This window comes from Bubalus kerabau, chromosome 8 (assembly GCF_029407905.1).
Source record: "Bubalus kerabau isolate K-KA32 ecotype Philippines breed swamp buffalo chromosome 8, PCC_UOA_SB_1v2, whole genome shotgun sequence".
Lineage (NCBI taxonomy): Eukaryota > Metazoa > Chordata > Mammalia > Artiodactyla > Bovidae > Bubalus > Bubalus kerabau.
The window spans coordinates 84,845,528-84,860,721 of record NC_073631.1 but is presented as its reverse complement, the minus strand read 5'-3'; the positions used below and the strand labels follow the sequence as shown (position 1 = coordinate 84,860,721).

The following is a 15,194-nucleotide window of genomic DNA, read 5'->3' as shown; positions in this document are numbered from 1 at the left end:
TTTTGGGGCTCATCAGTCCAAGCAAAGCTTGAAAACCCATGTTTAGAGCTTAAGTTGGTCTTGACTTTCTTATTCCAGCTGCCATCACATCTCCCTGTGGCCTCAGATTCCAATATCCATCTCAGAGCATGGATGCCTCTGTGCTCCAGACAGAAATCCTGGGGAGATGCCTGAACTCTGATGGAGCCCAGAGGGAATTTTACTGGGCGTCTCAGAAACTAACTTCTTTTGGTCATGCCCTTTCTAATTTCATGCTTGTGACATTGTGTGTGTGTGTGTGTGTGGCCATACCAAGTGTAACAACTCTAAGGCCTCAGGTTAGAAACAGAGCACAACACACCCAGTGAGAAGCGAGAGACACTGGGACAAGCTAAGAGTACATGCCCTGCTGTAATCCCATGAACTCAATTTTTAAAAATGCTACAGGCTGCATCAACCACATCTGTGGCCTGTACACGGTCTGATACTGCCTGTTTGCCTACCCTCTCATCCTGGTATTACTATTGGCAGCAATATGACATCAGCAGTCTGAAGATCAGCTTATCGTTTTGTACTTATTCCTAAAAAAATGTTTATTTTGTCTTTTAGTGTAACTTTTAAAGAGAGGCACAGTTACTTTGTGAGAATTTAGCGAAGTCTAGCAGATGTATTAGGTACTAGTCCCGTGGAGTTCAGAGGAGTGGTTCTAAAACCAGGGTACATGGGGTTCCAGTGCTTCTTCAGAGGGCTCTCTGGAAGGGCTCTTGAGGGGTGACTTTAGGGAATAACCAGAAAGTGGGCCCAGCTCTCCCCACCATGCTTGAGATAAAGCCACCCCACTTCTCCAAATCTGTTCTGTGTATGGAGAGGGGAGTAAGGTATGGGCTCTGGAATATCCTGGCTGGATCTGAAACCCCCGACCCCACTTCTCTGAGTATGTAACTTTGAGCATGTTACTAACTCTCATATGTCATTGGTAGGACATCAGAGTTAATATATGTTAGAATCATGTCTGGCTATTATGCATTGGGCTTTGTACTATGCTTACCTTTTACTTTATAGAATCATACTGCGTTAAAAACAAAAAAGTTGAAACTCCCCAATGAGAATTTTTTATTGGTTCCTCTAGAAGAAAAATGAGCATGGAATTAGGTCCATTGCTCCTTCAGGGGTGCAATGAAAGTCCCATATATCACCCTCTGGTTATCTGGTCTGGTTGCTCAAGGAGTCTTTCCTACTCGTCAGTCATCCTGAAGAGCCGCACCTGTGCTCACACCTGAGCTCAGATAAATCTGGTGCTGAGAATTCCACACCTGTGCGGCTGCCTTGCCATGTCAAACAATGGCTGTTGGATAAGTAGTGGATATAAATATGTGTTTTTAGTGTTGTTTTAACTGGACAAAGAATATTAGCATAATAGCCAAAGAAATTTTTTAAAGCTTTTAAAATTTATCCTCATCAAATGTCTTTGTTTTCCTATATTCCTTTTTAGATCTTGTCATTATACATGTGTAATGTGTAATTTTACCATTTTAGTAGTGATTTCTTAATCATTTACTTAATTATTATCCATTTATTTTATATATTCTCATAAATATTTTCTATTTTTCTAGAGATGTCAGAATGACCCATTTTAAAGACTATGTAATATCTTAACATGTTTAGTACTGTAACAAACTTTTTCAACATTTATGTATTTTTAAATGTAATGCATATTTTCATTTATCTTTTTTAAAAAATTATATCTTCAGAAATATATCCCAGGAATATTTTCTGAGTCAAAAGAGGATGAATATTTTTGTAGCTCTTGATACAGATTTTCAAACTTTTGCTTTCCAAAAGGCTTATGCCAGTCCACATGTCCTAAATCCAAACAGTGATGTCACTATAGATTTACCAGCTTTGGGTAAATCTTTTGCATTTTTTGCTAATGTAATAAATGAAAATAGTATTTCATTGCTCTTTTTGAATCAACAAATTCCACTGATTCTAATGAGTTCTTTTTGAAACAGCAGAATAAGTTAACAGAGAGTTTCAGATATATAAGAGCAGGGTTCATTGGAAGAAAATATGTAAGTGAAAATCCATTTAAAGAATAATATATAAATGTAGAGTATTACTTTGAAATATATTTGTGCTTTCCAAACCAAATAAAAGTTTCCAAAAAATTAATGAAATACAATTTTGATTTTTTTTTATATAAGTCACTCATTTTCTCTGGAATAGGACTTGTTTCTTTGCTACTTGTTCAGGAACTTTCTGATGGAGCTTAAGTGGAAGAAAAATGCTCTAAAAGCCCATATCTTAGTTCCACTGGAAAATGAGCTGGGATTGTCTGTTCCCTTGCAGCCACTTCTGACAGCACAGCAGTTAGCCTCTGCAGTTGCTGGTGTGATGCCCGGAGGCACGCCGGCCCTCAACCAGCCTATCCTCATCCCCTTCAACATGGCCGGACAGCTAGGGGGGCAGCAAGGATTGGTCCTCACACTGCCTACTGCGAATCTCACCAACATCCAAGGGCTGGTAGCAGCTGCTGCAGCCGGAGGCATTATGACTCTGCCATTGCAAAATCTACAAGGTAACCCACTGTGTCTCTGTGTCCTATAGGGTGTTATCCACTGACCCCTGTTCTCTATAGTGGACAAGTGCTCTGAATGTTGAATGTGGTTTAAAGTTGCTTTCACCATAAAGGCAATGGAAGGTTTATGTAGGAAGCAAAGTTTCAGGGTGTCTGTGAATCCTGAGTTTGCTCAAGTCATGGGCTGTATCAGTCTTTATGTTTTAATATTGATTTGAGTCTTTCAGGGCTTCTGGAAGCATTTATGAGCAATCATTGAATGACATATCAAAAACTTAGATGTCAGATGATTGTGTCATTATTTGAGGACTTGAAATATAATCTCATGAGTTCTTCAATTTAGCCACCTGCAAAGAAAGGTTAGACATTACTTGTTTGTGTGTGAAGTATTTAGAACATCTCAAATAAAAGATATCATTTGGAATAATTAACTTATTTTTCTTAATATATTTAAGTTATAATTATTAAATAAAAATTATGTTATTTGAGATCATATTTTATAATAGGGAAAACAGACATATAGAGAACTCTTATATAATCATGAGCATAAATAAGAATTGAACTCCAACTTTACTCAGGATGAGTAGTTCTCTTGATAGCATGAAAGTTTTTATTTTTCATTAGAAGATTTGGTAACACTGACTGATAGACTGATTTACAAAAGACTGTCAGAGGAAGAACTGTTATGATGAAAAATAGCTTGAATATGATGAGGATGCCTAAAAAGGAGAAAACAAATTTATTTTGGACTGGTCAAAGAAGGTTGCGTTCTCCACTGATATAAATGTTGGCAATTTTTTTTTTTTTCAGAGTGAGACTTTGGTTGGGCAAGTTATCAGAATAATGACGTAAAATACTTTTTTAGTTGGTCAAAAGTCAGGGCTTCTGTTTTCTCCATTGGTATAAATGTTAGCAATTGAATTTTTTATGGAGTGAGAGTTTGGTTGAGCAAGTTATCAGAATAACAAATTTAAAGTACTTTTTGTAGCTCAAAAGTCAGGGCCCCTTAAAACCTATTAAATTAGTCAGAGTGTCAGTCCATAGATTAAGGAACAGACCAAGTAAGACCTGGTTAACTCTTGACCCAAACTTCTTTACACACTCTATGTTTTAGTGTCCCACCCATTGTGGCCACTTTTTGACTTTCACTTTAATGTTTAAAACAAAGTCTCTCTTATACCATTAAATTGTGCCAAGAAACCTGCCATTCATAAATCATGCATGTTCAGGACACGCTAATGCACAAACTTTGCTTGTTTCAAATTTGAGAGTGCCTGGGAAGCCAGGATCTCAAGATTAAGCAAATAAGGCAGGAATAAACAAGGTGAAAGCTAAAGCAACAAAGTGTAGGGAGAGGCTTTTTAATGTAGGTGGATGATGAAAACTTAATGAAGAAACGGGCATTATCAAAATGCAATCTTCCATTTGGAACATTTGCGCTTATGGGAATATTGAATATTATAAATAAACATAAGCTCACGGAGTTCCTAGGTCATGAATTAATCTTGTTTGGTTAAAGTGGATGCCAAAGACAGAGTCTAAAAAGGCCAGCCTTTTTGTATCCTTATTATGACTTGGTGTTCTTAGGATTTTAGTGCCTGATTATTTTTAAGGGTTCAGTATGAGTGACTGGTCCAGTGTGGACTCCCATCAAGATTTCCCCCTGTCTCTCTTTTTAATTATTCAATTTAGTATTAGCTTTTAGTTTGGAATTTGGTTCTTTGGAATTTGGCACCTTTGGTTTCAGAAAATGAATCCTAAGATTTGTATCCTATTTAAGTAGTTTCCATAACCGTGCTGGCTCTTCTTATCCCTTGGTGCTTCTCACACAATTTCCATATTGGCTCCTCTTCAGAAGAGTATTAAAATTGATGGTCAAGTTCTTCTCTAAGGGGACATTTGTCCCTTTGTCTCCATGTTAATGACCAGGAGGTCATTAGTAAACACCTTCCAGTTGTAAGTCAGCCAGTTATAGGAAGTTTCCTATATATTCTTAACACTCAATCTCTTCCTCCAAACACCTTTCTCTTGTATATCATTATGAATGAATCCCAACTCTAAGTCACTGTTAGAGTCTGGGAAAGTTCTCTCCCAGTTTCCTTGGGCTTTTTGTTCCTGTCACATCTTCCTACATAAGTTCTTCACCACCCAGAATTCACTAGCCTGAGAAAAAAACAACCATCCCTGTGTGCAGGGCACTGGGGAATTTTCTTGGACATAGGACTTTCACTGTTGAAACCAGCAAGTCAGTTCAGTTGCTCAGTCGTGTAGACTCTTTGTGACCCCATGGACTGCAGCACGCCAGCCTTCCCTGTCCATCACCAATTCCTGGAGCTTGCTCAAACTCATGCCTATTGAGTCAGTGATGCCATCCAACCATCTCATCCTCTGTCGTCCACTTCTTCTCCTGCCTTCAATCTTTCCCAGCATCAGGGTCTTTTCCACTGAGTCAATTCTTCACATCAGGTGGCCAAAGTATTGGAGCTTCAGCTTCAGCATCAGTCGTTCCAATTAATATTCAGGACTGATTTCCTTTAGGATTGACTGGTTTGATCTTCTTGCTGTCCCAGACAAACCAAAAAGAGATGGTCATCCTACAAAACATCCAAGGATAATATGGACAGGAGTCGGGGAAAGTCTCATTTTTGCAAGGTATCCAAGATCAGTGTCCACCACCTGAAGGACAATGCCAGTCGGTCACTTTGTTGCCCAGCAGCCAAGCTGAGGATGATCTCACCACCTTAAGGAAACCTACTGTGGTCCTTACAGCCAATCCCTTGGCTGTGTCTGTGACTTGTATAGCTCCCCAGTTTATGTCACGGAAGGTTATGGGACTCAGGATGGTGGGTGAATGGCTGGCAGCCAGAAAGTCATCTGCAGTGGTCCTGGTTGACTCTGAGACTGAGCCAGTCCTAGAAGTCCTCAAGTTTCATCCTTTTTCAAGGGTAATGGTCTTGTAAGTGGGAGACAGTATTAGAGAAGGAGTGCTTACACGTGTTTATATAGCCAACAGAATAGAATGCTCTGCCTCCTCCCTATGGCCTGCTTCTAGACAATGAAAATGGAACTTCAGCCCAGGACTTTTTAAGAGTCTTTTAAAACAACCAGTAAGTCTGCCCACCTATAATAGCTAGCCCACTTTCTCCCATAATTTTACAAGACAGATTTGATTCATTACTCTGAGGGGGAGGGGCTCAAGTGTTCAACCCCTGGTCTGAAGTAGGGCCTGTTTCCATAGGAGGCACTTAGTTCTGGATGATTCCCCTTTTCCTCCTTAATGCTTAAGATCTTATTCATCAAGTGAGTCTGCCAGCTGGAATTATCTCTGATTATTCTCCAGCTCTCCTGCCTAGTCCTTCAGCCTGTCTGTTCTTCTAGTTCAAAAGCTATAAGTTTGCTAAGAGAAAAAAAAATACTGACATCCATTTCTTAATGGTTTGGAATCCCAGGGATAAATTTTCAAGTATCTTCCTCTTTACTAAAGGATCAAGAGCTGGTTCATTTAAGTTCCCTATCAAGTGATGTGAAATAGCTCTCAGAGCCTCAGAGGCCTGATTCCTGCATGTATTTTAATGAGTACTAATGATACATTACATGAGAGTGGCTTCTCTCTGCTCAGGCAGCAGGGGTCCTATCACCGTCTTTTTGTCTTTCTCTATGTGTGGTCTCCAGACCAGCAGCTTCAGCATCTTATCAAGGCTGTATCCCAGACACCTTGAACAGAATCTACATTCTTAAAAGGGGATCCCAATGTACACTAAGGGCTTTCCTGGTGTCTCAGATGGTGAAGAATCTGCCTGCAATGCAGACCTGGGTTTGATCCCTGGGTTGGGAGGATCCCCTGGAGAAAGGAATGGCAAGCCACTCCAGTATTCTTGCCAGGAGAATCCCATGGACAGAGAGCCTGGTGAGCTACAGTCCATGGGTTTGCAAAGAGTCAGACAACTGAGCAAATAACGTGCGTGTGCACACACACACACACACACACACACAAGTTTAAGAAAGCCTGGTTCAAGGAGAATTTTCAAAACTCATTTGGCCCCTCCTCTGCTCTCTCCAGCAACCTCTTCAGGACTCTGAGTATTTTAAGATCACCAGAAGCCATGTAACTATGATAAGCACCTTCATTAATTCTACTGCTCTCTCTCACCATGCCAGGCCTCTAAATGAGGATAATGACCAAAAGGAATAACTTATTTGAGAACATTTTTGTTTCCATAAGACAGTCATATCCCCAAGACCAAGAGGCATTCTCTTGCATAATTAAAACATATGGAAGCCTTTGCTCTGAGATTTTATCCAGCAAAAGCTTTGCATCCTGAAAAAGAGACCATATTGCCCTGCAGAAAACCCATCTGCTTGGCTTAGGGATCATTTTCTCTTTGTCTTCAGATGCTTCCAAGTGAGAAAGAGATACACTCCTGTCTCATCAATGATGGAATGAGACCTGTCTGCTCTCTTCCCCTGTTCCTCCTTGTGACTCTTCCCTACCATGCTGGCTGACTTTTAGCTAACCCATAATTTTGGTTCATTCATATTCAATTCTGTCTTCTTGGAGTCCGTGCAACTTCCCAGCTCATGTACCTCTCAGGAACTCTCCACTGATATCTCTCCTTCCATCACCTCTATCTTTATCCATGTCTCCACTTCTATCTAAAATTCAAGCTCCCTGAAACTCATATTTCTGTCAGTCTGACCCTTTGCATTCTAGACTGCCTACCTGGCCACCCTGGAGCTTGACTACCCAGGTGGAAGTGTCCTCTCCTTTCCAATCAGCTGTAATGTGGGGATAGGAGGGAAGCCAGGATGACATGGTATCAAACACGGGCAACTTATTTAAGAAACCACTGGGACCTCCTATGTTCTGAATTGGGAGATGCAAAAGCTGAGGTCTAGGTTCTGAACATTTTAAGGAAAGTCTTTGAATGTCCTGGCTGGGATGCAAGCCCAGAAATTCTCTATACTCAGATAAGACCAGGAAATAACCTACTCCTCGACATCATGTGTCCTTACATGAAGTAGGTGTAGTTTTGCATTCTCTTTTCTCTTACCTTTATACACCTTTTCCCCTTCCAGGTACCTCCCACCATTGTTATTCTGGGTCCCTCCATTCCTGTGAACATTGTCTGTTGTGTGTTCATAGGACTTTGGTTTCAAGCACCTGTCAGCAAACACAACCTGTGAAATAAGATTAATCGTGATCATAAACCTCAAGGAAAGAAAATGCCTAAGGTTTCTCCATGACATACTTTATAAACTCCTTTAAGTCAGAGTCTTCCATCTTTCTTATTATTTGGAAACACAAATAGCTATACCAAAAATATAATTTGCAGCTGCCCTCATGTGGGAATGAGATTATTATTTAACAAAATATGCCAAATAATTATTATTGACAAATGGATTATTATTATGTGACAAAGTCCCCATTAGGGAACTCATGCAAATGTGTTGGATTTTTGGCTTTTTTAGATGTAGGCAGAAAGGGAGAGGGTGGGAAGATTTGGGAGAATGGCATTGAAACATGTAAAATATCATGTATGAAACGAGTTGCCAGTCCAGGTTCGATGCACGATACTGGATGCTTGGGGTTGGTGCACTGGGACGACCCAGAGGGATGGTATGGGGAGGGAGGAGGGAGGAGGGTTCAGGATTGGGAACACATGTATACCTGTGGCGGATTCATTTTGATGTTTGGCAAAACTAATACAATTATGTAAAGTTTAAAAATAAAATTTAAAAAAAAAAGAAAAATAAATAAATAAATAAAATAAAAACAACCTCCACACAAGGGATGAAAACAGCAGAGGGTTTAATGGAGCAGCAGTTGTGTTGAAGATTCAAGTTAGTGACTTGTTCCCATCACACAGGCCAAGATAACCCACTCATCACTGTGGGCAATGTAAATGGAGAATATAAATGTGCTATGTAGAAGATTTATATCAAAGTGTGAACATTCCAGTTAAGTCAAGCATAACATTTAAATTAATGACTAAGAATACATTAAAGAGTGCTGCTTTCCCTGAACATGGAAAAGCAATTAGGTTCAAGGCAAGTTGGAAAATCAAGGCCAAGGATGGTTTTCCTGCCCTTAGCAGTGGTAGGACATCTGGCCTGATTTTCTCCAACTCTACAAATTAAAGTCTATAGAGGCTAAAATATATGGGAAGAATTTTGGGGATTAGGAATTTTATGTGCAAGTGGCTTACATTGCCTTTTTTGTTTGTGCTGTTATTGTTGATTTCATTGAGGTATCATTTACATGTAGCAAAATGCATGGATCTTAAGTGCACAATCCAATGAGTTGATAATTATTGATATCTGTGCAACCCCCACCCACCACAATCAATACAGAAAACAGTTCATTATCCCCAAATATTCCCTTATGTCTCTTTGCAGTCTTCTTCCTCCCAAAGGAGGAAGAGAACTCCCTATCTTCTTTCTGTCATTATCCATTAGTTTTGTGTGTTCTAGAACTGTATATAAATGGATTCACAGAGAGTGTATTCTTTGTTGTCTGGCTTTTCTTGCTCAGCATAATCTCAGCAAGTCTGTTTTTGAGATTTATACATGTTGTTGTATATGTCGATAGTTTCTTTTCATTTTCCAGGAGTGTTCCATTGTGAGAATGCACCACATTTTGTTTATCCATAGCCATTCCCACAACCCAGGAGGCAGCATCAAGATGGTCTCCTCCCTTGAGGGGTTGGAGAAGAGGTTCCTCCAATGGGAATTTCTCAAAAAGCACCCTTAGTCACTGTTCACCTTGGTCCTTGGCTATATTTGAAGAGAAAGTTGAGAAATATACCTTTCTTTGAGGGTTGAAGATTGTTTGAAGTTTCCAACTATTAAAGATTTGTAGCTTCTTTGGGAATCAAGTTCCCTATGAAACTGAGAATACTTCTGACCTTTTTGCTACCAGTCAGTTCCATGTACCAGAGTTTTTTCTGAGACATACATCTTCAGTCTAATTTATTTTGCTTTCTCAGCCCCACATGCTTCTCTTCCAATTCAGTCAGTCTCTGTGTGGGTCTCTGATATCCTTGGTGTTCTTTAAACATACTCCTACCCAGGGATCTTTGCACAGGCTGTTCTCCAGAAACTGTATCCTTAGAAAGCATCAAGCCTACCTACCTCCTTGTCCCCACCCCAATATTCCTTTCCCCCTCATCTGCTTTCCCTTAGGTCCTTTGTCCATAACACTTATTACTTTCTGCTGCTGCTGCTAAGTCGCTTCAGTCGTGTCTGACTCTGTGTGACCCCATAGACAGCTGCCCACCAGGCTCCCTGTCCCTGGGATTCTCCAGGCAAGAACACTGGAGTGGGTTGCCATTTTCTTCTCCAATGCATAAAAGTGAAAAGTGAAAGTGAAGTCGCTCAGTCATGTCCGACTTTCGCAACCCCATGGACTGCAGCCTACCAGGCTCCTCCCTCTATGGGAGTTTCCGGGCAAGAGTACTGGAGTGGGGTGCCATTGCCTTCTACATAACCTTAAAAACCTCAAAAAATGGTTGATTCTTGTTTTTCCTTCCTTTTTAAGCACTTTGGATCACGCCTACTCTAGCATGTGGAGCAGTGGAGGCAGCATTGTGATGCTTGGCCCTCATGCTCTAGAGGGTATTATTTGCATATAAAGTATTTACAATATGTATTGTCTGTGCTTGGCTCTGTCATGGAATGTAAGCCCTGTGATAGGCATCTTTGTTTGGTTAGTTGTGGTCCAAGAACTAGAACAGTGCTGGCTTATTAGGTAAACAATAATAAATGATAGACGGATATATTAGTGAAGATACATGCACTCCAGTGTTTACAGCATCATTATTTGCAATAGCCAAGACATGGAAGCAACCCAATAAACAGATGATTGAATGAAGAAGTTGTGATACACACACACACACGTACACACACACACACACACACACACAAAATGGAATATTACTGAGCCATAAAAAATGAAATATTGTACCTAGTGAAATAAGACAGAGAAAGATAAATATCATATGATATCACTTATATGCAGGATAGAAACAAATTCACATGCAGAAACAAATTCACAGATATTAAAAACAAACTTGTGGTTATCAAAGGGGAGAGGAAGCAAGGGTATGGGATTAACAGACACAAACTGCTATATATAAAATAGATAAGTAATAAATATATACTGTATAGCACAGGGGATTATAGCCACTCTCTTAGCCTATAATGGAGTGTAATCTGCAAACTGAAACACTATGCTGCATACCTGAAACCAGCATAATACTGTAAATCAACTATACTTAAATAAAAAAAAAAGTAGTAGGAGTTAACTGAGTGAAGAATAATAAAGAGAACATCCAATGTAGAGAAGAGGAATGAGGAATATGGATTCTACAGAGTTCTCTGGTTGGTACTGGCTGTTGTTGAAGTGAAGATAAGGAGTCTGAGATGACAAGAAATCTGACTGGAGGGGAAGGAAGGGGTGACATTGGGGGAATCTTATATGCCTTTCTTGTGCACAATGAGTACATAGTAGCATTGTCTTTAAGAACATTTTGCTCTGAGGTCTGATGTGTTAAAGACAAACATACCTAAAGCAATGCAATTATGCTATGATATTTGCATGCATGTAGGTTTGTGTGTACTTGGTTGTGCTTGTGTGATTCTAAGGATTCAAAGCATCTTGTAAGAAGCATGAATGATAAAAGCTGTTTATTAGAAAAAGAAACTTAGACAGAGATTTAGAACTAGAGGATAAGTCAAAGGGGAGACACATCATATGATGTAGTTTTAATTATCTGACAGTAAAAAGAATCAGTTCAGTTCAGTCACTCAGTTGTGTCCAACTCTTTGCAACCCCATGGACTGCAGAACGCCAGGTTTCCCCGTCCATTAGCAACTCCTGTCCTTTGAGCAACTCCTTGCTCAAACTCATGTCCATCATGTCAGTGATGCCATCCAACCATCTCATCCTCAAAAAGAATCATACCAGCTTAACAAGAAATGGGCTTATTTATTTTTGTTTTTCTTTTTTACTAAGTTTATTAATTTACTCAACAAATACATATTGAACTTTTCATCATGTTCTAGGCTGTGATCTTGACCTGCAATATACCAGTAAACAAACCAAAGAGAGTCCCTAAAGGCACTTCTATGCTTGTGGGGGAGTAAAGAGATGGAAGGATGAAGAGTCACAGGAACAGGAATGTGATGTATTTATACAAGATCACTAGTGTCGGTCTCCCCACTAGACAGAGCCCTAAAGGACATGGGGGACCAAGCTTTACAATATCTGGAAGAAGCATGTCCCAGAGTAAATCCCTGGTGCTTAGAAAAGTTAATGATACATATTCTCAGGGAAGAAATATCAAACAACCTGATGGACAAGACATTATCTTTTAACTTTCCCAAAATTGTGCTTGAAGGGAAAACAGGCACAAATCTCAGTAGGGACAAGGAAAGTTAATTTTTTTCTGTTTATTTCATCACACATGTGGGCTGCAGGTGAGCAGTAGTTCTGTAGCACATCTTTGTTTTTAGATACAGGCTGAAAGGACAGCCTCTCTCTAGAACAGGGCTTTCTTCTCAGAATGGGAAGACAGACTAGCAGAACCACAATGGCTCATAAAGCTTTGACTCAGAAGCAGTGCACATCACTTCTACTCACATCCTGTGAGCCAGAGTGTCACCTGGTCAACCTGCTGCCAATGGAATGAAGATGCTTCTAAGGTGTGGAAGGCAGAGCACATAATGGAAACCACATTACAAGGAGCTGTGGTGTTCAGAGGTCATTTCCTTAAAGATACACAGCATGAGTATTTGACTTAGGTGACCTTAAGGATCCTTCCAAACACTGAGATTCTATATTAGGTAAACTCATTAGGAAATATGGACTATCCAGGTAGAGATTAGAACGTAGCATATTAACAATGTGTTAAAGTAGTACCATTCAAATGAAAAACATAAAAATGGATAATAAATGTATGGACCAATTGGGGACTATTTAATATTGCAAATAAGCACATGTAAAAGTACAGCTCTATTGATGCAACCTTCAGGGAAAGGCAAAATTATAGGAACAGAAAGGAGATTAGTGGTAACTGGAGATAGGGGGGTGGAAGTTGATAGTAAAGGAGTACAGGGAATTTGGGGAACTATATGCATTTGTCAAACTTGGACAGCTGCACACTAGAAAGGGTGAATTGTACTTAAGTTAAATAAACCTCAACATTTTTCAAAAAAGAAAAGAAGTGGATGCTTATGAAACACCAATAAAATACCAATTTATTTTAAAACATTTAAAAATGTGGGTGAGTACAAAAAAATGTGTGTGTTAATGGAATGAAAGCTAGATAAAGCTTCATGGGAACAAAAGACCCTCATTTTGCCATTAAAGAAAACATTTGTGGCTCCGTTTCATAGATGCAGAAGCTAATAACACTAAAATAATAAAAAGATTTCACATGTACACAGTTTGATCCAAATCATTTAAAAGCCCAAACATACACACACTCCTCACAGAGAGAGGAGAAGAAAAAAAACTATATACAACAAAGTGCTACTCTAGATAGTGAGATTATGGATGATTGCTTGCTTTCTTAAAGTTTCTGTGTTAAATATTATTGCAAAATCAGAATGCTTTGAATCCATGAAGGTACAAGGTCATATCCAAAAAGCACTACCAGCATTGACAAGGTTAAATCTCTGGGTCTGTGGTCTTGACTTTCTGACTATCTTTTTTAAAAAGCATCACTCAACTCTAAGTGAATTAATTCTCAAACTAAAAACAATACAACCACAAAGCAACTCTGTGGATTTATTATGTATGAGCAACATTATAATGTTGCCTTTAAATGTACTAGATTTTATTGGCCCAAGGAGAATAAACATGTGGGTAGGGCATGGGGAGGAGTATCCTTCCCAAGGACAAAACAATTAGATGACCATGTGTGCACTGGCTTCCCTGTTATTTTGTGCTGGTCTAGTGATGCCCACACTCAGAAGAAAGTTGCATCCCTAGGAGCGTGATGTACATACAACAGAAATCTAATACCCCTCCCAGAAAGAGCAACTCAGTACCTGCCACAGACACAGAAGAGCAGTCTCTAGCTTCTAGTATGCTGTGATTTGTCAGTCTCTGGTAAGTGGCTTGCTGTCTCAAAGTCCAATATTAAAAATACCTAGAGCATAAATTCATATTTGCTGTGTTATTCAGAGGAGCCCCACACGACACATGTTATACAATAATACCAAATCCGCCATAAAGAAGTTATGAAAACTTGTTGCAACGTCTTACTTTGGCAGTTTTTCAAAGCTCCATATCTCAGAGGCTTCAGACTTTTTATTTAAAATACCTGAAGAGCTCGTTCTACAGTACATTATCCTTGAAGCAGGCTTCACTGAGGCAGTGGGGCATGGATTAAACTGGAAGCACATGAATGAGAAGTATGACTAGTATAGTGTGTATTTAAGAGATACTGTCAATGGAATAAAGCATTGTCAAAGGATAATAGTTTCCACCTGCCACATAAATGTCAAAGCAAAGCCAAAGCATTTATTTTCAAAGCAAAAGGCAGGAAAGTAATGTGATCTCCAGTTTGCACATAATAAGGCTGTAAATCCATCTGGGCTTTTGATGGCATCTATCCATGTGTCTACACTAAGGTGTGCAAACGGACTAGATTCCAAGCTGGTGATCAGAGCACTTTTCCAAGATGGCGGAGACTAGAATGGAAAAGACTGCTTGAAATGCTTCACAATCTCCCTCCACTACCAAGGATGACAGGGAATTGGGATTATTTATTCCAATTTCCTCTGGCACTAAAATAAAGATGATTTCTGTATCTGAGGAAAGTGTGTGAGGGCAAGGAATGGGGAGGTATTGAAAATAGGGAAATGGGAGGTGGTCTTCAGTTTCCCTCTGCCTGTTTAGATAATGGAGAGCTTCTGCTGCTGCTGCTGCTGCTGTTGCTGCTGAGATGCTTCAGTCGTGTCTGACTCTGTGTGACCCCATAGACAGCAGCTCACCAGGCTCTCCCATCCCTGGGATTCTCCAGGCAAGAACGCTGGAGTGGGTTGCCATTTCCTTCTCCAATGCATGAAAGTGAAAAGTGAAAGTGAAGTTGCTCAGTTGTGTCCAACTCTTAGCGACCCCATGGACTGCAGCCCACCAGGCTCCTCCATCCATGGGATTTTCCAGGCAAGAGTACTGGATTGGGGTGCCATTGCCTTCTCCAAATGGAGAGCTAATGCTCTCCAAAAAAGTCCTGTCTTCTCTTATGTGTGTAATAACTTGCAGGACAGATTCCTAGTGAGAGGGTATAACTATTATTTATCAGCTCCCTGTAGGGAAAAACCAAACCTCATTTTCTGCCATGACTGTGCACAAAGATTGATTGATCAATTTCACAAAGATTTACTAATTTACCAGGCACTGTGGCAAGCACTCCAGTGCAGTTAGGAAGGAGGCTATGGCAGTAATCTGGAAGAAAATGGTCCTGGTAGCAGTGATGAAGAGCAGAGGACTGATTTAGGCGACATTGACAAGATGGGTTTGGTTCGACTTGAAGATGGAATATTTTTTTTTAATTGGAGGATAGTTGCTTTACAATGTTGTGTTAGTTTCTTCTGTATAGCAAAGTGAATCAGCTACACATGTACATAT

The 15,194-nt window shown here is 39.8% G+C and overlaps 1 protein-coding gene across 1 annotated transcript in view; it reads left to right on the top strand.

The window, feature by feature from the left end:
• Positions 1 to 15,194, top strand: part of POU6F2 (POU class 6 homeobox 2) — a 501,377-nt gene that overhangs the window by 236,410 nt on the left and 249,773 nt on the right. Inside the window, exon 4 of the mRNA XM_055590763.1 lies at positions 2,329 to 2,557. Within this exon, the coding sequence (XP_055446738.1) occupies positions 2,329 to 2,557 (229 nt within the window). The remainder of the gene's footprint in view (positions 1 to 2,328; positions 2,558 to 15,194) is intronic.